This window comes from Neofelis nebulosa, chromosome 1, assembly GCF_028018385.1.
Source record: "Neofelis nebulosa isolate mNeoNeb1 chromosome 1, mNeoNeb1.pri, whole genome shotgun sequence".
Taxonomy (NCBI): domain Eukaryota; kingdom Metazoa; phylum Chordata; class Mammalia; order Carnivora; family Felidae; genus Neofelis; species Neofelis nebulosa.
In genome coordinates this window covers 135,751,037-135,775,915 of record NC_080782.1, presented here as the reverse complement: position 1 = coordinate 135,775,915, position 24,879 = coordinate 135,751,037, and the positions used below count along the sequence as shown (strand labels likewise).

Here is a 24,879-nt window from a genome sequence, read left to right as displayed (position 1 = left end):
AATCACCATCACCCCCCACCACCAGAAATTGCTTCTTCTGCACTGAAGTATGAAACCTACTGGTTACTCTTATTTGGCATCTGTGATCAGACACATTGTATTTGAGTTCTTGGATACAACACAGATGAAAGAAACAGCCACAATAGGAACTTAAGCAGCCAACTAGCAACCTGGTGAGTGAGTACTCTCCTTACAAATAAAAGTTACCAACCAGAAATTTTTACAACTTGCTCCCTATAGCTAGGAAAAATAAACAGGCTTGAAAGATGAACAGAATCCTACGGCCGTGATGCCGGAACAAGTCCACAGAAATAATCCAGTTTTCCGTTTCTTTCCCAGAAGGTGTCTTGCTCTATATCTGCCTTTATCAGAGGCAGGACCAGGACCAGGCTCAGGGGTTCTGACTGGGGTGGAGGGAGAATGGGGCGCCTGGCCATCTGGTCATTTATACTGATATCAAAGAGAAAACTCCTAGCAGAAACTCACATGAAACTAGTAATTGCATAAGATGGTAAAGAGTTCTACCAGGCACCTAAAGATGCAAATATTTATTAGTTATGCATACATTTTTGAAACTAGAAAAGGGATTTTTCAAAGATTTCCAAAGCAAAGATCTACTTCACACGCTCCAAAATATTTTCCAAGATGTTCCCACTATCAACTGACATTCTCTGACAGAGGCCTAGAAAATGAGCTAACTGCACAGCTCACAAGCAGCTTGCTTGGGTGTGAACCAGGCACACACAATGTCACAGCTAGTCTCGAGTGCCACATCCCTTGTGGTTCCTCCCATCAGAAGCCAGTATCTCTGACTGCCAGTTGGAAACCTTTTCCAGAATTTTCATTCCAGAGAGATTTCTCTAAGAGCTGTGCTTCCAACCCCCCTTTCCAACATTCTATCCCTGGATCAGGTATACAAATCTAGGCTCTGTATTTAAGCTGGAGAAGGAATAAAGAGTAAAAACACTGTCAAAATACTTATTCCACTGAGCCTCCACACCACCTCCCCGCCCCTCTTGAAAGTTACAACCTGCAGGAAATAATCCCGGTTCAAAGTAGAGTGTTTTAATCTGCATTAATGACCTTTGAAAGCGTGAGTTTGGGAAGGCCTCTGAGATTCAAGCAGTGAGACTTTCCACACAGAATGCATGGAATTTGTAAGCCAAGGTGCTTCTGTGAAGGACTCTGTGCTAGAAGTGAACGAATACTCGTGGCACTTGAGCAACAGATTCAAATTCAATCATCTCGGCAGGCTTTCACCTCCACTTCCAAATAGCTGTGGGCTCTCTGGGCTTGTGTTCAGCTGCCTAATGTAGCATGAGGGGATGGGTTCTCTCTGATTCCAAGGCTCCATCTTGGCCTGTCCTCCCCTCCCCCCAAGTAAGGTATTGTCTCTCATGGGGGCAGACACAGGAGACCAGTCCTTTTCTTCCTAGCCTTTTCTTTAAACATGAGAATATGCAAACATATGCAAAATTAGGCATACTCTGTGGTGAAAATTCCCACAAATAAATAATAAATCTTCCTCATATTGCTCAAAGAAGAAAAGGCACGGTAACCAGGTTCCCTAAAAGTGCCCCCCCCACATCCCCACCTTACCTTCAAATACGAAGATAAATGAGATTTTTAAGAGAATTCATTTTTAATTGCTTATTCCTAGTGAGTGATTTCAAACACCAGGTCGATCTGGGGCTACGATTCTGTACAGCTGAGTATTGCTTCCCATGTATACTTTTAGCATGTAAAGGCTGCCATTTTAATTGGTATTCAGAGGTCTGCCAATGTGCAGACCCAAGCAGTTCAATTATTTTGCCCAACTGGGAAAGTGAGTTATCTAGAAACAAATGGGAATGACAGATTAAAAGGCTATCCTTGCTAATACTTTCAAATTGGGCTAAAGTTAGTTATACCCTGTTGAGTCCTTCCACTTAGGACGAACAATGCAGCAAAGCATGGCGAGACGGACTGCTTGGGCCTCTAATCTTAGCTGTGACATTTCCTGTCTCATGTTCTACCATCAATAGTGACCTACTTGCTATAACCATGTGATTTCCCAACTGGGGCTTTTGATGCTCACACATGGGAAACACAATTATTTTTATATTTAGCACAAAGTGTAGCCGTGAAACATTTCAAATGATTTTCAGTTCAACATATCCACACGAATCTTATTTTGCGGTAATCTTTTGTTTTGTTTTGTTTTGTGTTTCGCTTTGTCTTTTGGAAACAACAGTTACGACACATTAAAAACAAAGCTTTCACTCCCCCCGCCCCTTTTTTAAAAAGCAAACAGTGCACATGCTCCATTAGGTCAGTATCCGATAAATTGAAAACTAGCAAAAAGTGAAAGAATCATGTCCTCGTTATCTCATCTGAAGAACTGGGCACACATGACTCTTGTTGAGAGTGATAGGCAACAACACTGCTGGTATTACTTAGGTTTGAAATCCTTAGCAAAATGAAAATAACTTATTAGTGGTAAGTAAAGAGGAGACAGAAACTAGCACTCAGAAGTGGAACAGAAGGATACAAAAGACACAACCACAGGATTTTTTACGTAAAACTGCAGATAAAACTAAAAACTCACCAGAACACAACACAGAGTAGGATTGCAAATACCTAGCAAGAAAGCCTTCCCATGCCACAAAATATGTCTGAGAGCCACTCAGGACAGCTGATTTACCAGGCAAAAGTCAAGCCATCACACATAGTTTTCAAAATTAAGAAGACGGCCCTCAATAAAAATCTATGTCTGTCTGTATGCATGTAACACAGCAAACGACTGTTCACAATTTTAAACCTTGTTAACTTCGATCCGCAAACCGTAACGACGTGAACAGAGGGGTCCCACACTCTACTGAAGAGAACTTGCTCCATGTCACGTGTGAATAAGCACATTCCCAAAAGTTAACCAAACCCCCAAAATAGATGTCAGGAGCCTGCAGTATACCTATCTCGGTGACTCTCCCAAACTCTGTGGCTACACCAGCTCAGAAGCAGCTGCTTTTGTGAATCATAAAGGACCTTTCAAAGCACAGGGTGTTCACACATGGAAAAGCACATGTTCTCTGCCTCTGCCAAAGAAGCTTCACTGCCGCCCCCCTCCAAGTACTTGGGAAATGTTCCAGCAATATGTGTGTACCCATTATGGATTCCTTCTCATTGCTACTGCGTGTGCTATACATTTTGTGTAACCTCATGCTGTTTCCCACCCACACAGCTAAGAAAGAAAGAAAGAAAGAAAGAAAGAAAGAAAGAAAGAAAGAAAGAAAGAAAGAAAGAAAGAAAGAAAAAAAAAAAAAAAGAAAGAAACAAAGCCTTTGTTGAGCCATAAAAGGGCCAGTCTACTGTATATCAAAACTACCCTGTCAAAAGCCATCTCTCAAGAGTTTATGTAGACCATGAACCAGCCTAATTTAAATAATGATATGTTGGCCCAGCCCTTTAATTACCCATCTCATTGCCACCTGGATCTTGATGGGCTCTTCCCCAATCACACACCCAAATCTACCTAGGTTATAAAGTGAGGAAGAAACGGCTCCCCTCCAGGACACACAGGAGGAAGGTACCATGTGAACAACATCGAAGTATCCTTTTCCATTTCCTCCCCCTTCTGTGTTTTACTGACTTGTCTCTGATGCAAGACATAAAAACAATCTGGAAGAACTAGACTTAAAAATTACTCTCAAATATAGATGTGTTCTCACCATAACATTTAGATCTGCTTCTGGAAGTCTGATACGGGGAGTTTAGCTGAGAAGTGTATTTCATAGTAATGGCTCCAACAGGTTTTTGTGATAGCGGGAAGCCCAGAAGGCAGGAAACAGCACCACGCGGGTTTAGACTGATTCCCCGCGTGGAGAGCGATGCCGTGGTTGGCGAGGTCACCTGAGGAAAGATCTGGGGAAGGTGAGCAGGTAGGACGGGGACGTGAAGCTCCTGTCAAAGGTGAGATGATGATTTGTTTGGTTGAGTTGGTAAAGTCACACTGGAGGCCTCAGAAAATAATGGTTCACAGCGCACTCAACAAATGACACAGCAACCCACAGAACGACAGGGAAAGGAAAACACAGGAGCACATGTTTTAGTTGAGAGGGTCCCGAGCTGAAAGCCAGAGAGAAAAGCAGCTTCAGAGGAAGGCACTGATTCACTTCTGTCAGTCTCTTCCAAATTAACATGGGAGGTAAAGCTATTTTTCAATTCGCACCTTCATAATTACCTCAGAATAATTAAGAACACAGTTCTAGGAATACATTATTTTAGTAGATACGTGAGTTCAAGTGAAAAATTATGTGTAAGCAGAGAAAACAATTTTGTTTTAGTGAATTTGCCACTGCAAATTATCATGCAATTATAAGTCTTCCAATTTACAATTGAGCTTTATATGTACACCTCCATTTTTTAAGGGTTTATGTCTAACACTAAAGGAGGTGGCATCCTTAAAACTATAATCAAAAACCGAAGTTAAGAGTATTACTCAAATCTCCGTCTTCGACCAAGCTCTCTTAAGACCTTTATGTAATATTATCGTAGTAAGTCTACCTTCTCTCCAAAGAATTCTGATATCTATATCTTATTTTGCCCTCATAGAGAGACTGAGAAAAAAGTAGATTTTGTTGTTTCCAGATTTTATATGAAAAAAGCTACAGTGCATGCACTCAGCTCATTGACAACTGTCATCCATCTTTAGCCCTAGTGTGGGAGATAAAGGCAGATTATGGATCATTAGAGATCAAAACTTCTAAATATTCCTTTCTTTATTAACTTAGTCGCTTGATTTTCCATTCGCTTTATAAACACAGCTAGGATCTCTGCCCTCGTGGAACTTCTATTCTAAGTGGGGGTGGGGGAGCGGACAGGCAAAACCAAGCAGACAGGTAAATTATGTAAGATTATGGCAAATACCATAGAGGACACAAAAACGGAGCAGAAACAGAGGATTGGAGGGTGGGGGATCCCCTAAGGAGATCAGCTGGGATGGTCCTGAGAGGTCACTGTGAAGGGGAGCCCTGAATGGAAAGAATGGAACCATAGGAGCTAAGGATGTGTGATCCAAGCAGACGAAACAGATGCAGAGTCAGGGGTGAGAATGAGACCAGCTTATGAGACAAACAACAAGGAAGCTAGTGTGGCTGGAAAACTAGTGAGGGCAAGCGAGTCAGTAATAAGGTCAGAGAGATGGGCAGGGCCCGATCACTTAAGGCCGTACAGGCAATGGTAGTCTTCTAACACAAAGAGAAGCCATGGAGGGCCGGGAAGGGACATGGGCAGATGAACTGAAGTCTAAATCCTAGCTTAACCACTCAGTGGCTATGTGAGCTAAAAGCAAGTTACTGGCTCCTCTCGGATGCTAAATTCCTAATTTATAAAAGGGCACTCAATAAATCATAGCCATTTACCATCATCGATAATCATTATTATTATTAATGCTGTGATATGTAAATAAAGTTGGTAAAAAATGTTTACATTCAAGTAGACTGATACTGCAAAAAAATATATCCAAAATACAGAATTCTTACGAAATGAGCAAATCGTTTTAATCTTTTTTTTATTCAGTAAAGATCATATACTCATCGAGGACAAATAGACATAAATTAGTACATTTGAATCATTAGGGTTTATTGTGATTCTAATCAGAATAATTATTGATCTTGGCTCATTTCTCCGTCCTTAATTAGTCTGCATTGTGGCTTTTCTCTCCCTGTCAACCTAGCCTAGCCATTTTGTGTCCAGATGTGTATAGTATTTCAGTGGTACCTACCAGCCACACAGTAGTCATAAATGGAATTTCATGGTTACTTTCCAAGTCACAATGTATACTAGACACAGTTGCTTGCCAACATCTACTGCCCCCTCACTCCCATACACAGACTTCTTTCTTACTAACAGAATCCCAGTTTTGTTCACATTCACCTGCCCCCTCTCTCAAGCAATGATGGAGAATATCCTGCTAGTGATGGATGTACAGATGGGGCATGTGATCCTGTTCTGATCAATGAGATAAGAAGACAGGTCTTCTCAGACACTTCTTAGTAATATTTTCGTCTCCTTCAAAAGGAGATTGTACAAGGGGGTGGTCCATTTTCTGTGCTCTAGATATTGTCATGCCCATGAGTACCATGTGAACAACTGCAGCCATCCTGCCAAGAAGATAAGACCCAGGCTTAGAGGGAAGTGGTCCCTAAGGATGACAGTGGCAGGGAGGTGCACGCAACCTGTATCCTTGATGATGTAAATGGGCCACTGAATCAACCAATCCTGCTGCCTGCCCTACTTCTCACACGAGCTAATACACTTCCTTCCCGCGTAGGTCGGTTGGAGTTGGAGTCTTGTGCCGTGTGCGGAAGGGTTTCCTAGCAAGTGGACCACATCACCTTCACACGGACATTTCCGTTTGGAAGCATCCCTCGTTTCTTTGTCTCTGGGAAGGTCTAGGAATGGAACGAGGGCTTCTGACTCTAGCTCAGTGCACTCCAAAGCTCTGGATATGGGGTGACCCAGCGTTGTAATTTACAATACTGGAACGGTCACCGGGAAAAGGCCAAGGGGAAAACACCCCGGAAGTCACAACAGGAAGATGGCGCTTTGGTGTAACTAGCTGGTGCCGAATGGTCTATCTCTGGCTTTCTGTTTATAAACTTTGCCTTTCAGCTTTCGCCTGCCTAGTGGACATGTTTTTCCCTGAAGGCCTCAGTGAAGCACACCCCTCATTGGGCTTTTGTTTCATAAGGCTTCCACTTCTGAGCTCTTATCCAATTATAAGAATTTCAACAGGGACCACGTAAGATCTAGCACAGATCCCACGCACCGGGCAGATGCTAAGGAAACCAACGTAGCGTCACACTCTCCTGGGACAAGAGGATTAAGGGGCAGAAACGCTCTGCAGAAGAGGTGCAGGTTTATGATTTGTTGTCAGGAGACAGACCCGCCTAGAAAGGAAGAGGGGAATATAATCATAATAGGGCACTGGCTATTTTTGCTTCGGCCATGTAGAGTTAGTTTGAAATTGAAACTATCAGGGACCGGTAAAATAAAATATCCATCTTGCAAAAAAAGCCTAGATGCTTACTGACTGTAGAGGGAAGGGTCGGACTGCGATTATTGGCAGTGGAGTGGCCGGTGGGGGTTGGGAATGAGGTAAAATAAAAGTTCACATAAATGTCTAATGGTTCACAATAAGCAAAATGCAGTACGGCTTGAAACCAAATTAGCCATTCTGGTCTAATAAGTATTTTTTCTTTAAGAAAAATTATGGAATTATAAATTTAGCCCATAATGGAGAACAGAAAATATAAGGCACATAGGTTTTATAATTTTGTAGAGTATTTGAGAGATATTACTTATCAAATGGGGTGAACATTGTAACCGGTGAAGATTTGCTAAGAGGCCATAATTAAAACAGAATAGCAAATGGTGCCTTAGCTCTTGAAAGCGTCACCATCCGGATGCCACTTAATGTCTTCATTACTGATCTGCGGCGAAAATGGAATTTCGTTCAATATAAGGACGGTGTCTGTGCGATGTTGTCAAGGGCTGGAAAGTGGTAGAAAAATATCTGCGGAGGTTAGAAACAACACAACTTAAGTAGGTAGATCAGAGTAAAACAACCTGAAACACCCGAAATAAAAATTAGGTAAAAATCAATGGAGGAGAGGAAACCAAACACTGCGATCCTTCCAAAGGGAAAGCCAAAAGGGACCAGTGTTGGTGTTAGCTAGAAGGCAGTGACCCAGCCTCAAAAGGAAACGGTCCATGGTTGGTTAGAACAACAGATGAAGAACTTACCAGCGGAAGAGGCACCAGCGCACATGTCCTGTCTGTAAAGATATCAGGGCAGCCCAGTCCTTCTTTTCCCTATTCAGTGTCTACCTGTTCTGGTCTCTGTAGAAAGTCTCATCCCCTAGATTGCAATGAATATGTCTATTGCTGGCAGAGGCTTGTGATCTTGTTTCCTAACAATACAAAAAGTGAGCAGGAGGCAGTAAGGGTGATTAAGCAGGTAAGGGGTGGGGGTGGGGGGGTGTCCCTGGCAAGTATGGGTAAGGCTGGTGAAAACTGAGGTTTTGCGAGATGAATTCCTTTCTCACTAGGTAAGGCCATCAGAGCATGCATTATCCCAGAGAGGAGAAGTCGCATTACTGGGATCATCTCCTTAGCATCAGAAAGACACATTGGACTCCTCTAGGAAAGTCCTCTGGAAATGGTCAAAAATGCAGTTTCTCCTGCAGGGAAAAGGTTCGTGGGAACAATGATTACCATAGAGCTTTATAAAATAGAGTTCGTACCTGAACAGGAAGGATGGAGAATATCCCTTTCCAGAGAGGAAAACGTGAGTGGAGGGTAGGACTAAATGAAAGAGAAAAGTCGAAATCACGGAGACCTAGAAGGTGAAGGATGAGAACTTTCTGGCTGTGAGAACCTCAGTTTATGTAACACAGTCACAAAGTATTAAGAGGAAGTTTTGGTATATGGGATACTGAAATGCAGGTCTGAGAAAATGCCAAAGCAAAGCACCACAGGGAGAGCCTCCACCGGCTGCAGGGAAGGGCACGGGCAAGGGGTTCCACAGACGTTTGCCCCCCCCCCCCCCCCCCGATATAGACACCCTCAAACCCTGCTAGCCTGCAGCACCTAGATGAAAGAAGCTTTGAGACATGCAGGGGCAAGTGCTCCTGACTTAAAAGGTCCAAAAGAAATCAGTGAGTCCATGACCTAATCTAGGATTGCTCATCTTCTCTGTTGCCTTTAATAATATTTAGATGTAATCACCCAATTTTCTAATGGGATTTTCTTGGCAGGTAGGAGAAGAAAGCACCTATGTTAAGTGAGGCTTAACCTCCCAGATGAGACAGAAAACAAGGGTCCTTGATCTCTTGCAGTCATTTGAAGTGCATTAAGATCTCACCTAAAAGGGCGATGCTAAGGCCCTGACCCCAGGCAGTTACGCTTCCTTTTGCTGCCCCATAAACTCCACCTGGACACGCGGTCCGTGCAGCAGTTCAGCAACCCACTCTGAGGTAAGCACGTACCTAAGTCATCAGATGACATCATAAGCACAGTTGTGCAGGGGATCATTCTTGAATGAAAGGAGATTTAGAGATGAAAAACATTTATAAAAGTCTCGGCAATACAAATCTGCTGGGATTATTATTTTTTAAAAAGCCTCACTTCACAAATGTCAAGGTTGCCCATTATGCTGAGCTTTGGTTGGCAGCGGCCTGTAGGCCCAGCAACCACCTGGTTCCTCCACGGCGCTCAGACCTCCGTGGCCAAAAGTAGCTGGTTGGCTGCCCTGGAAGGCAAGAGGGACCAAGCCGTCTGAGACTTGAAAAGATGTGCGTGGTCAGGCTGCCCCAAGTCTCCAAGTGGGGCCCGTGAGTTAGCTGCTTGCTCAAGATAGGACACAAGGAGTGTGAGAACACAAAAGGTACCAGGGGCCGTGGCCTAGACTAGTGGAAGGAGGGTGGAGATGGGGGCATTTCTGAACAAGTCACAACAGGGAGGCAGTGACAAGAGGAGGAAAGGCCAGGAATGAAGAGGAGGGGATATAAAGACGAAAGAGCAGGAACGGATGAAAGCTACATGAAGCATTGAGATTGGGGCCAACGCCGGAACTCTGGCACTGGGATTCAATTATCACTGCCATTTAAACTGGTGGTGAGAGGTGCCTGGGTGGCCCAGTCAGTTAAGCGTCTGACTTCGGCTCAGGTCATGATCTCACGGCTTGGGAGTTCGAGCCCCGTGTCGGGCTTTGTGCTGACAGCTCAGGCTGGAGCCTGCTTTGGATTCTGTGTTTCCTTCTCTTTCTGTCCCTCTCCTGCTCGTGCTCTGTCTTTGTCTCTCAAAAATAAACATTAAATAAATACACTGGCGGTGAGTATACGCGTGCACATCCTTCAGAGGGCTTGCAAGTGTTCACCTGTAATTCTCTGTGGCCCTCTAGCATACCTGGCAACTATTTCTTAAATACCCTTTCTTGAGAAACTGGAAGGTGAGAGGCCCTGCCCTCCAGGGGCTGCTGGCCTGGAGGGAGTGCGGCTACAAGAGGGAAAGGTCCTGCTGACAGCATACAACCAGCCCAAAGAGGAACACGGAGAAGCTTCCCAAAGGCGCTAATGCTTGAACTGCAATGTGGAGTTAGTTAAGTAGAAAGGAGGTGCCACCCATGATAGGTACTCAGTCACTGTTTGTCAATTAATTTCAGTTCGTTCTGATTTGTAATGATTACCTGGAAAATCGTTCAAGGGCTAGGAGTTCGTTCTTAGCCCCACTGTTTTTATTATGTCGATGAAAAAGATAAACCTGTCCATTTTCGAGTCTAGGGATATAATCCAAAAAAAAAAAATACTAGACCATACCTTTGGCTGAGATGGGGAGTACACTTATAGTTTTTCTAATTAGGAGACATCTTCTTGGTCTACTTGTCTCATAGCAAAAAGTTTTAAAAGCTTTTGAAAAGATCACGTTTTGCTCACTTGAAATATGTGTGTATATTTTAGCATAAACTACACTTGGCAGCTGCTAACATAATTGGATGGCTACGCCTTGCAAAAGCTTGATTTCTTTTTAATCAAATTTTTAGAATCATACTGGGTTTTTTGCCAGTGCTGCAATAGTGAGCAATAAATACATCATTAGATCAATGGTGTTCTGATGATGGATTACTCCAAAGATACTTCCAGCCAAGAAGACTAAGCCCATAGTCTCATTGTGCAAAGATGAATAAAATATTGTTTAAAACACAGATACGCAGTTAACATAACAAGGAAGAAAACATTGCAAAATAGAACACAACAGCCAGGGGTTTATAATGTAGCAGTATTGATCACGGATTTTCCTAAGTACTCTAGAGCAGCCATGCTATTATATATGCCTCTGATTAGACCCAGAGATGAGAAGGAAAAAGTTATAAAAAAGGAAACTAACAGAGGAAGGCCTGCTGCTATAATAAATTATTTAAAGCAAGCAGGGCGAGCGGGTTGTGAAGACAATATAAAACAGAATCAATGCCCCCAAGAAACCCCAAACCATCAGCACCTCTATAAATTTCTCACCACTCTGTCTGGCATGTTCCTGGGGCTTCTTCTTTCCCAGCACCCTCCCCATCCCATCCCACCCCTACCCTTCACATTTTGTCCGTTCGTTTCTGAGAACTTAACATTTGTTTTTCTTCTGTAACCTAGGATGCTGTCTTCAGTTATATTTTTCATCTTCTATTAGAAGAGTGTCTGCAAGGCCACAGATGAATGCATCTGTCACTTCAATTATCTCGATCTTAAATTTCCCGTGGAAACAATAAGCTGGTAATATCTAACATGATACTTACAACATGACTTTGACATTACTCTTCTCTTCCTTTTTTCTTACCATTGTTGTAGTTAAATCCACAAAGCGAAAGCTAGAGTAAAACTTACATAGCTCCATCAGTATTCTGTATGAGGACGTGTCTAGGACCAAAAATCTAAAGTAAAGGTAAGAACTTGGTAAGGGTATGTTGGGGGAAAAAGAGTCAAAATGGCTACAATTCAAGTATTAGGAGATGTTAAAAGGGCAGATTGACTTGAAAAGTAAATGCTTTATAGGTAGATATTGCCATGGGAATAGAGGTGGGGAAAGAAGGGTGAAAAAACTAGAAAAGTCGCCAAATTCCTTTTGCCAAAAAAAAAAAAAAAAAAAGAATTGTTGCTTAGAAGCTTGCAGTGACCTATGGCCCAGTTTCAAGAAAAGTAGCATTCTACCATAGTTTTTTGAAGTAGGCATAAATCCCATTGTACAATCAGGCTGGGATTATAACTTAGGCTTTTAAAATGTTCTGGGTCCCATTCATCATGCAGAAGCTGGGCAAATGAAATATAAACAATTCTATTCTGCCAGCATAAAAACATTACTAGCAGCATAATAGGACTCATAAGCAAATGGAAACGTCTAAAATATGAGTCCAAGGAATTCTACATATAGGCTTTGCTGCCATCTTGCTCTGTGACCTTTAGCAAATTATTTGCCATTCTGGGTCAAGCCTGGCTGGTTAAGGTTAGGGTCACTGAACCAAGTTATCACATATGGTGGTTAACTTTATAAAGAAAACTGTCCCAAGGTCACATTCACTATACAAAGAAATTTGAAGAAAGAGGTAAAAAAAATTATAGACGATATGAATGACTAAGCATAATCCTGTCATATTACCAGGATGCTAAAGAAAAAATAATTCAAATGCAAGGCCAATTTCTCAGTTATTGGTGTTATCTTTGAATGGGAAAGACAGGATCTAAATATTACCAGCCTTTTGTGGCTGCTGTTTGCTCATCTGGAAAAGAATCATCGTACTCAAAGGATTGTTAAGATAAGTGACCTATAAACATTTCTGCCAAGTGCTCCTTTAAATGGGAATTGCTCTGTGAAAGTCCCAGTAATGATCCAGTGGCCTGGAATAATCCAAGTTCAGTGTCCCAGCCTATCCATGTCCTTTTGTCATCAGGCAAGTAAATATCCCAGGCACTTCTGAACTCTGAGAAGTCAATAGGTTTTCCTAAGTACACGGATGGTAGAACGAGGGAAGGGCAACAACCTCTGATAGATCCATTCTCTTTAAAACCTTATCTAGAAGTTTTAGGGGCACCTGGGTGGCTCAGTCTGTTGAGCATCTGACTTCGGCTCAGGTCATGATCTCGCAGTTTGTGAATTCCTAGCCCCGCACTGGGCTCTGTGCTGACAGCTCAGAGCCTGGAGCCTGCTTCTGATTCTGGGTCTCCCTCTCTCTCTGCCCCTCCCCCACTCACACTCTGTCTCTCTCTCAAAAAAAATAAATAAACATTAAAAAAAACCCCTTATATAGATGTTTTAAATTGAGAATTGTGCCAGTCTGAAATGGGAGAATGACTTTTTTTTTATTTAAAAAAATTTTTTTTAAATGTTTATTTATTTTTGAGATGAGAGTGAGACAGAGCATGAGTGGGGGAGGGCCAGAGAGAGGGAGACCCAGAATCGGAAGCAGGCTCCAGCCTCTGAGCTGTCAGCCCAGAGTCCGATGCGGGGCTCAAAGCACGAACTGTGAGAACATGACCTGAGCCGAAGTCAGACGCCCAACCGACTGAGCCACCCAGGAGCCCCAAGAATAGACTCTTAATGTGTATCAAACTGTACATCAAAAGGGAATTGGCAATAATTAATAAGTCCAAATTCACACTGATTTGAGAAGAGAAGTTATTAGCAATCAGTTTTCAACCCATCACTCTATGATGCTGAAAAAAATCTATCCAATTAATTGGACAGCTTGAAATACTTCTAAGATGAGTTTCAGAAAACGAGAATGTTTGGGCCGCTGGGTAGGTGACCTGGACTCTCCCTTGAGCAAGAGGCAGATCAGCTACAGCTTCCTAAGGAGATCCTTGATCTTGTGTCAGTCTGTACTAGTCCTACTGAGGTTCTAATCCCCAAGCGCCGATTGGCTTTAGAATCAAAGGTGGCTCCCAAGAACCGGGATTCTTTTACCGTCCAGGGAGAAATGTCCAACAATGTGAGTTATGACTGGCAAAGTCCCCTTGGAGCACCCCAGGAACCCACTTGACTTTGAATATAGACTGGAGGAACTAAGACTGGAGGGGTCTTAAATTACCTTGCTTCTCCAGAGAGACTTCCTTACAACTGGGGCTAACCTAAAGGAGAGATAGCTGAGGATTCTAAACACTCCTGAATACAGGACAAAAGGTGCTATTGTTGAGGACAGAGTATTAGAGTGTTGCCTATAAATTTCACAAGGCTGGCAAATGCCACCTGGAAATATCAGAACAATTACTTGTTAAATCACCTCACAGACTAGGGTCATTCTGTTATATCATAAATACCATGCCAGTGTTTCTTAAAATACGGTGAGGGGATCCCTGACGTCAGAATCACTCGAGGAGAGGGGGTGCTTGTTCAAAATACAGATAACTGAACCCCACCCCACACTCCTGAATCAAATCTTAGAGAACAGAGTTCAGCCCACAAACTGAATTTCTAAGTTGATTCAGATGATCCATATCAAGGCAGGAGAATTATTTTGTTTTTGTAGTGCATGAGAAACTTAAAAGACACTCACAGATTCGAGATATGTATATTTTCTGCAAAATGTTTTAAGTACCATAAAAATAAAAACAATACTTCTTGTGATGAGTTCTTAAGAACCATGCCAGTTTATTCTGCCCACATTAATAATAAACACCATTCTTAAAATGTAATTATGAGCATAAAATTATTGGCAAAAATATCAATTAGCCTTCTCAAAACTATGCCTTTATTTTGTCACCAAAAGTAATTACGTTATTAAGGAAATTTATAGTTTTTTTAAGTATCAGTCACTTAGCTGCAGGAACTTATTAAGCTGTTTTACTCCTCCCATACCCTTTTAGTCATCAGAATTTTTGTGATAAAGGTTTTTTATTATTTCTTCAACTATAAATTGTGAACCACTGCAACCAGTGATTAGGCTGAATATGAATTTATATCCAGGTTATAAATTCCTAAAAACATGTTTCATTAGAATTACTAAGCCAGTCTTAACTCTGGTAGATTAAATAGCCTCTGCAATAAAGCTCTGTTTACGTCTATTAAGGATTTTTTTTTTTTTTTTGGTGCAAAACAATTCAGTTTTAATGCATTCTCTTAAGAAGCAAAAGAAAACAGTTCCTGATATACATACCAGTGCAAAGCAGTAAACCAGTGTTGCATGGTAATGTGACAAACACATTTCTTTTCTACAGGAATTTTTTTTTTCCTCTTATAAACTCTCTTTCCCCAAACCACGACTGTAATTATTTCACAAAATGTAGTTTGCCATTCCCGAAGAGTCAAACACTCCTTTTCTCCCTCACCAAAATCACAAGTTCAGGCTGAATACAGAATGAAAATAGAACTTGAGAGGCAGTCTTTGTTTGTAGCATGTTGTTCCTACTAAGGGTTGCCCCCTACCCACACTCCACCCTAGTGATCCAAATGAAGTGACTTAAGCGTACATATTATGTTTTAACAGATGGGCCGGCTGGGGGCTGCTGGGCTGTAAAACAGGAACTCAGAATCTGCACCGAGTGGTATTGAACTAAATGCTCATAAAGTTCATGGACATACACTGACCCAGACAGACCAAGCAGATTCAGACATGCATACACACACACACACACACACACTGATCATACACTCCATAGATCAGAGCGTCCATCTCTCCACCCAGGGCAAGTTCAAGGCTGTTTCCCCCTCCATATATTTCTATCTCATTCACCAATCAATTTTACACACACACGCACATCTACATATGCATATTCAAGCATGAATAGTTATATATCTCAACGTTCTCGTATATTTTCCAAGACAATTTTTCCCCCAAATTGTGTTTCCAAGTCTCTAGTACACTCCGGAAGCTCTCATTCACATCAAATAAAAATGACAAGGAAATATTACATTTAATTCTATTTGGTCCACACATAATATAAAGGACATGTATGCAACTGCCCTCAGAAAAACCAGCTGCTTTTAACACTTATCATTAAAACAGAGAAAAAATATCCCAGACTGGGTCACAAACGAAGTGTCAAATTTAACCTTGAATCCTCTGTTGTCAGTTCCTGTCACAACTTCATCACGTAAAACACACACCAACCGACCAGCCTGGTGGTCCCTTTCACGGTTTCGTCTTGGATTCTCCCAGGCTCCCTGCACTGGGACAGACAGCAGCTCCCCGCCTGGTCCTAACGAAGTCTTTCCGACACACCTTGCAGGTGATGTGGAGGTCCGAGCACCTCGTGAGGGATGCGGATACAAGTGCTAATAGAAAGTAATTACTTTACCAAAGTTTAATATCCATGCTGTCAATTCCTTTCAGGAATTGCAAAGCACTGAAGCCCCTGTTACAGAACCTAGATGGTCGCTTAAGTTCTCTGACCGCTCAAGACCCACCCCGAACACGATGGTCCCTGGTTCAGGCTACGGATAGGATACTGTCGCGCCGCACCGCCTCTGGCGCTGGTTAATTTTTCAGAAACCCGTCCGCAAGCCATCTAGGAACTGTTGCCCGTACACGACAGGGCACCGAGGCCGCCCCCAGCGCGCGTGTCGTCGCCGCAGAGCGCCAAGGGACGCGTCCCCAGGCCCCACCTAATGATGGCAATTACAACACGCCAAGTTCGTGAGAACGCAGAGCCGCGTCCCGGACCGAGTTGCGACTCTCCGAAACAAGTTCGGGAGTGGGGATACTAGCAAGGAGTAAATCCCGCCTGGCCCTGACCTCCCCACAGCCGCCAAGCTAGGACCGACGCACCGACGCCCGCCAGGACCCGTCCAGTCCCCCCGCTCGCCGAACAGCGCCAAGAGGAGCCGCTCGCCTTGCGCGCGGCCACTCACCCTCCTCGCCGAGTCCCGATCACAAACCGACGCCCCTGCAGAGGGTCCTGAATCCCAAGTTGCCCCGAACCGGCGACCGTTCTGGCCCTAGCGGACCCGGCACAGTGGTTCGGGAAGGCACCTCCGAGGGAGCACGACAAGCCCGGCGGGCGCCCCGGCTCAGCAGCCGCCCGAACGCGTTGACAATTCGTGGACCAGCTTAGCGAATGAGGCGGACCGCGGAGCTGAGGCTACCCGGCTCTGGAGGGAGGCGGGGCCGCGCGGCGGGCGGGGCGGAGCCAGCCCTGGGCCAGCCCGGCGGGGCGGGGCGCCTTCCGCGCGTGACTGGCGGAGCCCGCAGCCAATTGCGGCGACTCCGGGAATCCGGGCGGCCGCGGGCAGTGCCGAGCGCCCGGCTCCGCCCCGCTGCCGCCGTCCAATCGCCCGCGGCTGAGGGCTGGATCTGAGACGCGCTGGCGGCGGGGAAGTTGGCTGCGGTGGGGTTCCTGGGCTGCGGGCTGGTGCTGTCGGGGTAGCTGCCCCGCGACCCGGGCGCCTCGGGAGGGAAGTGGCGGCCCCGGAAGGCCCCTGCCTTAGAGAGGTCTGGGGCCGTCCAGAGCCCCAAGAGCCGCAGCGTGTCGGCGCGCTATGAAGCGAGAAGCCCAGCCGCAGCGCGGACCGACTCCGGATTGACAACGCCCACACCTGGTGTCCGCGGGAGGCGCCGAACTTGGCGTCCCCAAAGGAGCCCCAGCGAGGAAACCGAGACCCAAAGAGGGTGAGTCCCGGGCCGCCTCACCCAGTCACCTTTGGAGGCCCGGGCCCGGAACTGGGAGCTCCGGGCTCCCTGGAAAAGGTTCTGGTTGCGGTTTGGTGGTTATCTTCAAAACAAAACTCCGACTCTGCGGACCTCCTGGAAAGTTCATTACACGTCCCCTCCTCAGCCGTGCTTTCATACCAACAGCAGCAGCAGGAGGGAAGCCTACCGGCGCCTAGGCCCCCTTCCCGGCCCAAAGTGCCTGAGGCGCTTGGGCAGAGCCCGGGGGCGAAAGGGAGGCTCGGACGCTAGACGGCGCCGGAGGCCTCGATACCCAACCTAGGGTCGGCTGCTCTGTCGGGGGACTTCCGTAGCATGGCTCCTGCTGCTGTTGTTCCTTGGGTCCGCCAGAGGGCCAGGGCCGCCCAATCCTCGCGAGCAGGAACGCCTCCAAGCGAGCCACAAGTGCCCACAATGCACGCTGTCGTCCCCTGCTCCTTCGGATGTTCCTGGACCGAGCTCAGAGACCTCCCTAGCGGCGGGCACCGGAGGATCCTGAGCTTTCTGGTCGGTCGCAGCTCAGTAGCCCCTCTGAGTAGGCTCTGTGGGCTCTGCCCTTCCTGGCCGGCCCGGTCACTTCTGCTCCTTTTGTTGGCAGGGATGCCCTTCACCCTGTGTTTAAGCCCTTACCTTGGCTGAAGTATACACATACACGGAGCTGTAGGTATAGAGTCAAAAAGCAACGGGGTTGGGTGTTGCTTTCCAGGCTGAGGCCTAGAATGTTAGCAAGCTGTAGACCCATAGCTTTGGGTGCTGAGCGGCCAATGGTTGCCTGGAACTGCACCTGACATAGGTAGGCACTCAAACCGTGTTAGTAAAATGAATTTATGCGTAGTAGGAAAAGGGCCAAGCTTTCTGGTGCCCTGACACCTTCATCACTGACCATTGGCTCCCTCAGATTCACAAGTCCTGAAGGTTTTAGTTTCTTGTGCGTGAGGGAGTATGGACTATTAGAGGTGTTATTTCGGTAGCTGCTTGACCCTCCTGATGAGGGTCATTGGCAAGAAGGAAGGCAAAAGGCCTGTAGCTGGAAAGAAATTGAAATGGCCACTCCAGCAGGGAAGGCTACAGCTCTGAGGTGGGCTCTCTGGCGTGGTTTGAGTTTCAACTTGTGTCTATTCAGCTCCCTGTCTCAGCAGGGAAAGGTCCCTAAGACAGGTTGTCAAGCAAGAAAATCAGGCTCTGGACAGTCCTTAGTAGGCCTTAAAAACCTATTTGGATTGCAGAAATTACTCATTTAGTGAATCAAAGGACTGGTGTAGCCAAGGGAGTCCAACCCATTCCATGGTAAGCAGTTGTTTACCATACTGCTGACTGACTTGAGAGAATGGCCTTTGCCCACAAGGAATGAGCTGTAGACCAAGTGAATGGAATATACACCAGATCTCTGCCTAGGTTGGGGTTGGAAGATAAGGGGAAAAGTATATTTCCTTGGATTCCTTACCCCACCCCACCCCCCAACTCCTGTCTATAACTAGAGGAAAAGTTTGCCAACAGTGTTTATCATGTTAACACCCTGTGAAGGTTTTTCACAGATGCTAGTGATTATTTTAAAAATCACCTTGGTAATAGGAGCTAAACATTGGCTGTTGACTGTACATGCTATAGTATGTGTTAGATGATGAAACAAAGAAATAGGAAGTTTCTTTTTAGGAAATAAGAACTAGATGGGTGACTTCCATGTCCTGATTTCCAGGGTTTTCCATCTCTTTGTTCCATACAGACATAATTACCATGGGTTTTCGGACAAGTAACTGGTTTTATTTTCCTTTATAGAGTGGATGGCATTTAGAGACAGCACATCTAGACTACATTCGTATTTCCATACCATTTTCTGTTGTAATTGGTGTTTGATAAGAGTTTGTCACTCTGGCACAGACTTAATCCTTTGGCTGTCATTCTCCCAGTGATCTCTTGAGTTTGGGCTGTCCCCGTATTCTACAAGGGAAAAAAATGAGATTTACTTGCATAAGAACTCATTGTAGTCATATCTGTATGAAATAAACAGAAAACCAGGGAAATCTAGACATAGAAGACACTTGCTTAGTACTAACCTATTTCAGTGAAGACAATTTCTTTCCTTCAAAAGGATGAAGAAGTTTGTGGAATGGCTTGGGAATGAGAAGACTGAGTTGAGGCCATGGAAGCTGTGCTGGTCCTTTTGTGGATGGTGAGCAAATTTCCCTTCAGGCACTGTCACCCATCTCTGACACTGAAACAACATTTTGGAGCCTTGTAAATTTCAGCAGGATGTGACTGATAGGAGCCCTGGGTTCTAATCTGAGCTGTGAGTGCTCCTGGCAGTCACTTAACCTCTGTTTACCCCTGCTTCCTCTCCATAAAACAGCAGTGGCAGAATTGACCCACTCTGTTTAGCGGCTTAAGGGGGACACTGTGACAGCGGTTAAAAAGCACTGCCAGTTCATGCCATTTATAGCAGTAGTGATTGTTGAAAAGGAGAACAAAATGATGTTGAAACAGGAAAACAGTGTGGTCTGAACAGTTCCTCTCTACACTTGGAATTTCTCTTCATTTTAATCTCGTTGGATTATTGTCCTTTTATTCCATAAATGGAAATGATGGAAAAGGGTCCTCACAGTCCTTGTTCTTTGATTACCTTGTTCTTTGATTGTCCTTGTTCTTTGTTTTGGGAGCTTTGCTCAACTGAATAGTGTTTTTCCCTATTTTCCGTTTCCACCACCTCTCTCATCATGTATTCACTTTGAAAATTATTCAGAAATTGAACAGGCTGAGCTAAAGACCTTAGCAAAGAAATGCAATCAGAAGCAGCAGATTCTAATACCAGCCATGCCATAGGTTCGTTCTAGGACTACAGGCAAGCCATTAACCTGAGTTTTCCAACTACAAAACAGCAATCCTTCTGATTAATTTCACAGAAAGAAGAGATAACTCATGATAAAGCACTCTGAAATATTAATTCCCCTAGAGAGGACAAAATATCTCGTAGGTGATTTTGCAAACTCAAGTATGGTGTTAGTTTGTCCGCAACTAGGAGCTATTTTTTGTAACAGAGAGATTGCTCTGGCACAATGTCTGCAGCCAGGGTGATACCACCCACAAAACAATGATATCTCATGTGTTTAAATGATAATGCAGGCACCCCCTGTCAAAGTTCTATTGCCTCAGGTCCAACCAAGGAAAAATGTGATAACAGAAATGTGTGGGAAAGGGAAGCCTCTGTTGTACACAAACTTGGGATTTCCTCATGCATGCCCTGGAAAAAAATCTACACTGAACTTGTTAAAAGTGGATGCCACCATGTGAGGACAACTCTGATGAAAGGCTAGAATGATCTAAGGAAGATGGCCTGGTACATAAAACTACACACATTGGTCAGAAGGCCACCAGAAGAGATTAAAAAATACCGTTAATTTTAAAACTTCAGAATGAGTAACACTGAGGAATGTGGAAAGGGAGGGTCATGTACTCAAGAAGGAAAAACAGACTCCCAACCTAAGTTAAAAATAAGAACAGCAGGGTGTTCTGAGAAACAGGACAAACAATATGGGCTGAAGAAACATGATCGACTGAAGGTTTTATTTCCTTTCCGTTGCTTCCTAACTTTGAGACCTCGGACAAGGTGCTTAGCTTCTCTGAGATAATTGGGGTGGTGGTGAAGAATGTTGAGTTTTTTCTGCTTAGCTTATTAGGAATCTCAAGCAAGAATCTCTGTGTAACTCTTAGCACAGGGCCGGGCTCATAGTGGTCCTTCTGCTGATAATAACAATGCCTCATATTTATTGACACTCACTATATGTCCTGCGCTGTTCCATACTTTTCCATCTAATTACTCACTTGATGCTCACAATCAGCCCCTAATGTTGCTACTGTCTGTCCTTCCTCAGAGTTGCTATCTATGTGGAAGGACCGTTCTAAGATTTATATTCTTCTATGGACTAAAAGTCAGAAGCCTCTTTTAGTAATAGTATTTACGACTAGCATTGCCTGTTTTCCTACAGAAAGGGCTAATCCAGTCTTGCCTGGTACCTCAATTAGACTGCATTGAGCACTTGGTAACATACAATAAAGCGAGTGACAGATTCAGAATTCGGGACAAAAATGGCCACAGAAAACAAATAGTGCTTCAAAACTCCAAACCACTTCCAGGTCTACGACTATAACCTCCTCAGTTTGGGCTTCCAGACAGTGTGCTCATCATCTGGATTTGGGGTTTAATGAAAGTTAGTTCCCTTGAGGCAGCCATGTGGGAACAGTAACTGGCTAAAGAAGGAAAAGAATGGATTATCCTTAAGAAATGAATTGTATCATTAGTTATTATGAATGCCCCAAATTATGACAGATTCATGTGTAAGTATGCCAGGGAAAAGTAGCCGTGAGCTATAATACACACAATCGTTTATTACCCAAGAGAATTTAGGTGCTAATGTGGCTGGTTTTGCATCTGTGAGATTCTGAAACCCACAAAGGATTCCAAGATATAAAGCCAAATAAACCATAATACAGAGGGAAATGATTTTGATTATGTAACATTTATATATAGCATTTCATTTTACATTTTCAAATTGCTTTTCAGTCATTGGTTTATTCTTCATAGCACACCTGGGGAGTATATCCATGCTGTTATCCTCTGTTCACAGCTGAGGCAACTGAGACTGAAGGCAAAGTGTTTTGTCCAAGCGCACAACAGGGGCAGGGTGAGAAATCATGTATTTATTCAATCACAGGTCTATTCAGCACCTCTCCTTGGCAAGGTACCACAGTGTGTGGGGTACTGTATACGTGGTCCCTGACGTGCAGGGAGTCTGCTGGGGCAGTAAGCGTTTTGTGGATGGTGTCTCCAGGAGTGCTCTAGCCAGCAAGGACCAGGGTTTAGAGGAGGAGAAGGTGAGTCCCCTCACATTCCTTGAGACAGTGGCATTTGAGACCCTTGAGAGATGGGTAGAATTTTGGCAAAGAGAGGCTGAGGGTGGTGTGAATGCCAGAGCAAGGAAGGTGGGCACATTTAAGGTGTATTGGAGAATGTTTGACCACAGCAGGACGTTTGTCAAAAAAGGGCTGGTGATGGGGCGCCTGGGTGGCGCAGTCGGTTAAGCGTCCGACTTCAGCCAGGTCACGATCTCGCGGTCCGTGAGTTCGAGCCCCGCGTCGGGCTCCGGGCTGATGGCTCGGAGCCTGGAGCCTGTTTCCGATTCTGTGTCTCCCTCTCTCTCTGCCCCTCCCCCGTTCATGCTCTGTCTCTCTCTGTCCCAAAAATAAATAAATTAAAAAAAAAAAAAAAAAAAAAAAAAAAAAAAGGGCTGGTGAGGAGAAAGCAGATTTTCCAGCACACTGAATGCCCGGCTAAATATATAGATTTTAGCCTGTGGGCAATGAGAGCTCCACTCCTCTCTGACTTCTTCCATTCCCTCATTATTCTAACACGCACTGAGTGCTAATATACACTTAGTCTCCAGATGTTTTCTCATACACTGGCTTTTCTAACCTTCACAGCATTCCGACGAGATACATATTATTGTTCCTCCTTCAGTGGATGAGAAAACTAATGCATTTGGAAATTCAGACTTGCCCACCATTATGGAGCTCATAACTGACAGATGTGGAATTTGGAAGTAGGACTTTTGACTTCCTCATAGGTGTTTGTGGGAAGAAGGGTGCAGATTCTGGACATTGTATTCACAATGCTCATCTAATAATATGCCCTCCACCCTGGCTCAATGTCTTTCCAGAAAGGAAAAGTAAATGGAAGAAAAATAAAATTAATTTCTTAGCATGTAATTTATTTTATTTCTAAAGTCAGCTGCAGGTCAGTAAGAAAGACAAAGACAAATTGTGCTCTACGATTGATAACAAATGTCTGCATTTTGATAACTTTAGTGTTGTCAGTATCTTTAATATATTCGGATCTCAGCTTAGTGTTTCCACTAAGCCAGAATCTCTCTCTGGAGTTGGTCAATTCGGTCCCTAATCCTTTCCCCTTAGCATGCATCCCAACCCGTTTATTGTAGTGCCTTATGAGGTCTCCATCTCAGCTTGAATTTTGCCCATTAAGAAATAGCTTTTTCTCTTCAGATACAGGCTACTAATTAGCATTTTTACTGTTTAATCGTCTGGGCTAAAATACAAGTGAGAGAAGTATTATTGTTAATCCAAAAATGCTTAGAAAGGAAACCGATTGCTTATTTAAATCTTCCTATAAAGAAATAAAGAGATGCCCTCAAGGGGTGGGTGAGATGAGAAAACTTAGGTGACATAAAAATTAAAACTGAAAATTTTAACATTTGTGAAATAGGGCACTTCTCATTGATCTGGTATTATGGAAGAGTGGGTTTTTTTGTTTTGTTTTTTGTTTGGAAAATTCCTGTCAGTGATCAGTCAGAGAAGTCTTCCTCTAGAGCAAATACCTAAATACCTGCAACAAATGACAGGCCACTGTTGACCCTATATGTGAAGAAAAACAGGAAACCACTAAAACGGAATTATTTCAAAATCCTAAATCTAATGCGTAACATTCTCCTTGTCTCTCAACCCTCTAGTGCCTTGTTTGGCTTTGCCCGGATTGTATTTTATGCCCCGGGTTATAGAGAGATCCACAAATAAGTGGTTAAGTGTTTTTCCATGTTTTTTTGTTTGTTTATTTCTTAAAGAAGTTGAAAGAAAGTAAAGTTAACATGTAAGGATCGTTAAATTTCATCTAAGATCTTAAGGATTCTATGTGAAAGATAAAGAAAACAAGCCCTGGACGAGAAAACTGTATCTGATTTCTCTTCTCTCTTAAAATGCCATAACTTTTTCCTGTGCTTTGTAGGAGAGCAATGGGCTGGGACAAGGTGGTCTCTGTTTCACTGAGGAAAGTGATAAAACTAATCCATGTTGTCTTGGCTTCTAGATCTGCAAAGCAGGGATGCTTACCTTGAGATACAGAGAAAACAGAACTTTGAAAGACTCAGAGGAAATGATACAACTGATTGTAACCATTTGCATCTCTTTACAGAGGAAAAATCCACAATGCATACATCTGGGGACTTTCCATATTGATGGAAGAAAGTGTTCAGGATACCTAAGTGAATCCCATTGAAGGCATGTATTAGCATTAATTTCTCCTATTAAAACTGAAGCTAATGTGGGTTCTTTCTCTTCTTAAGATGTGCCACAAAAATGCTGAAACTCTCAAAGATGATTGAGGCCAAAACATGCCAGAATTAACCTTGTTTAAAAAACAAAAACTATGCGCAGTAGATAACTTTCCCAACAATAAGACTGAGGCTCTTTTCACAGGAGCTTCTGAATTCTGAACAAGGTCTAATGGGATATTGCAAGGAGCAAAATACTGTGTGAGAAATTAATGACATTTCATCTTGATGTCTGGTGGAGGCCAATTTAGGATGTGTCTGGAAACAGGCATGTCAGCTGACTAAACCCTGGGAGTCTTTGTGGGGAGGTTGTTGGTCTTGTCCTGGGTAAAGGACCCAAGGTCATTGAGTTATAGCATCTCAAGGTACTTTTCATGGCCTCTGCAGTAATCACTACAGTATTATCCTCAGGTATAAGTACTCAGTAAATATTTGTTTGATAGAATTTAATTGTTAACAGGTTCTGAGCTTAACTAAAGCAGACAACTGCCCTTGGAAATACAACCAATCTCTCAGAAGTCCAAAGAGAAAAGAGCATAGCCAAGGTCGAGTGTCCCCAGAAAGGTCATGCTTGCTTAGAATTCACAGCTCAAATCCGCT

General features: G+C 43.8%; 2 protein-coding genes and 2 long non-coding RNA genes across 9 annotated transcripts in view; 2 read left to right on the top strand and 2 right to left on the bottom strand.

The window, feature by feature from the left end:
* The window catches only part of MARCHF3 (membrane associated ring-CH-type finger 3), a 150,107-nt gene extending 133,535 nt beyond the window's left edge, over nt 1–16,572 (bottom strand). The window contains exon 1 of the mRNA XM_058737341.1: nt 16,372–16,572. The gene's annotated coding sequence lies outside the window, so the exon portion shown is untranslated. The remainder of the gene's footprint in view (nt 1–16,371) is intronic.
* On the top strand, nt 6,119–11,544 carry LOC131516454 (uncharacterized). Its single transcript, XR_009264084.1, has 2 exons — nt 6,119–6,590; nt 8,880–11,544. It is a non-coding gene; the product is annotated as an uncharacterized LOC131516454 (long non-coding RNA).
* A 157-nt stretch (nt 16,573–16,729) lies between the features above and the next one.
* Nucleotides 16,730–24,232, top strand: LOC131516443 (uncharacterized). Of its 2 annotated transcripts, XR_009264079.1 has the most exons (4): nt 16,730–17,128; nt 19,257–19,337; nt 21,723–21,843; nt 24,141–24,232. It is a non-coding gene; the product is annotated as an uncharacterized LOC131516443 (long non-coding RNA). The 2 variants fall into 2 exon arrangements; XR_009264078.1 differs by lacking the exon at nt 21,723–21,843.
* The window catches only part of C1H5orf63 (chromosome 1 C5orf63 homolog), a 42,112-nt gene continuing 36,145 nt past the window's right edge, over nt 18,913–24,879 (bottom strand). For 2 of the 5 annotated variants that reach the window (XM_058737362.1, XM_058737371.1), the window contains exons 6-7: nt 19,222–19,379; nt 18,918–19,105 (exon numbers count right to left, since the gene is read on the bottom strand). In XM_058737362.1, the coding sequence (XP_058593345.1) occupies nt 19,227–19,379 (153 nt within the window). In that variant the 3' untranslated portion in view covers nt 18,918–19,105; nt 19,222–19,226. Of the gene's footprint in view, nt 19,106–19,221; nt 19,380–24,879 lie in introns of those variants that run through there. The other 3 variants (XM_058737390.1, XM_058737380.1, XR_009264062.1) reach the window with 3 other exon arrangements.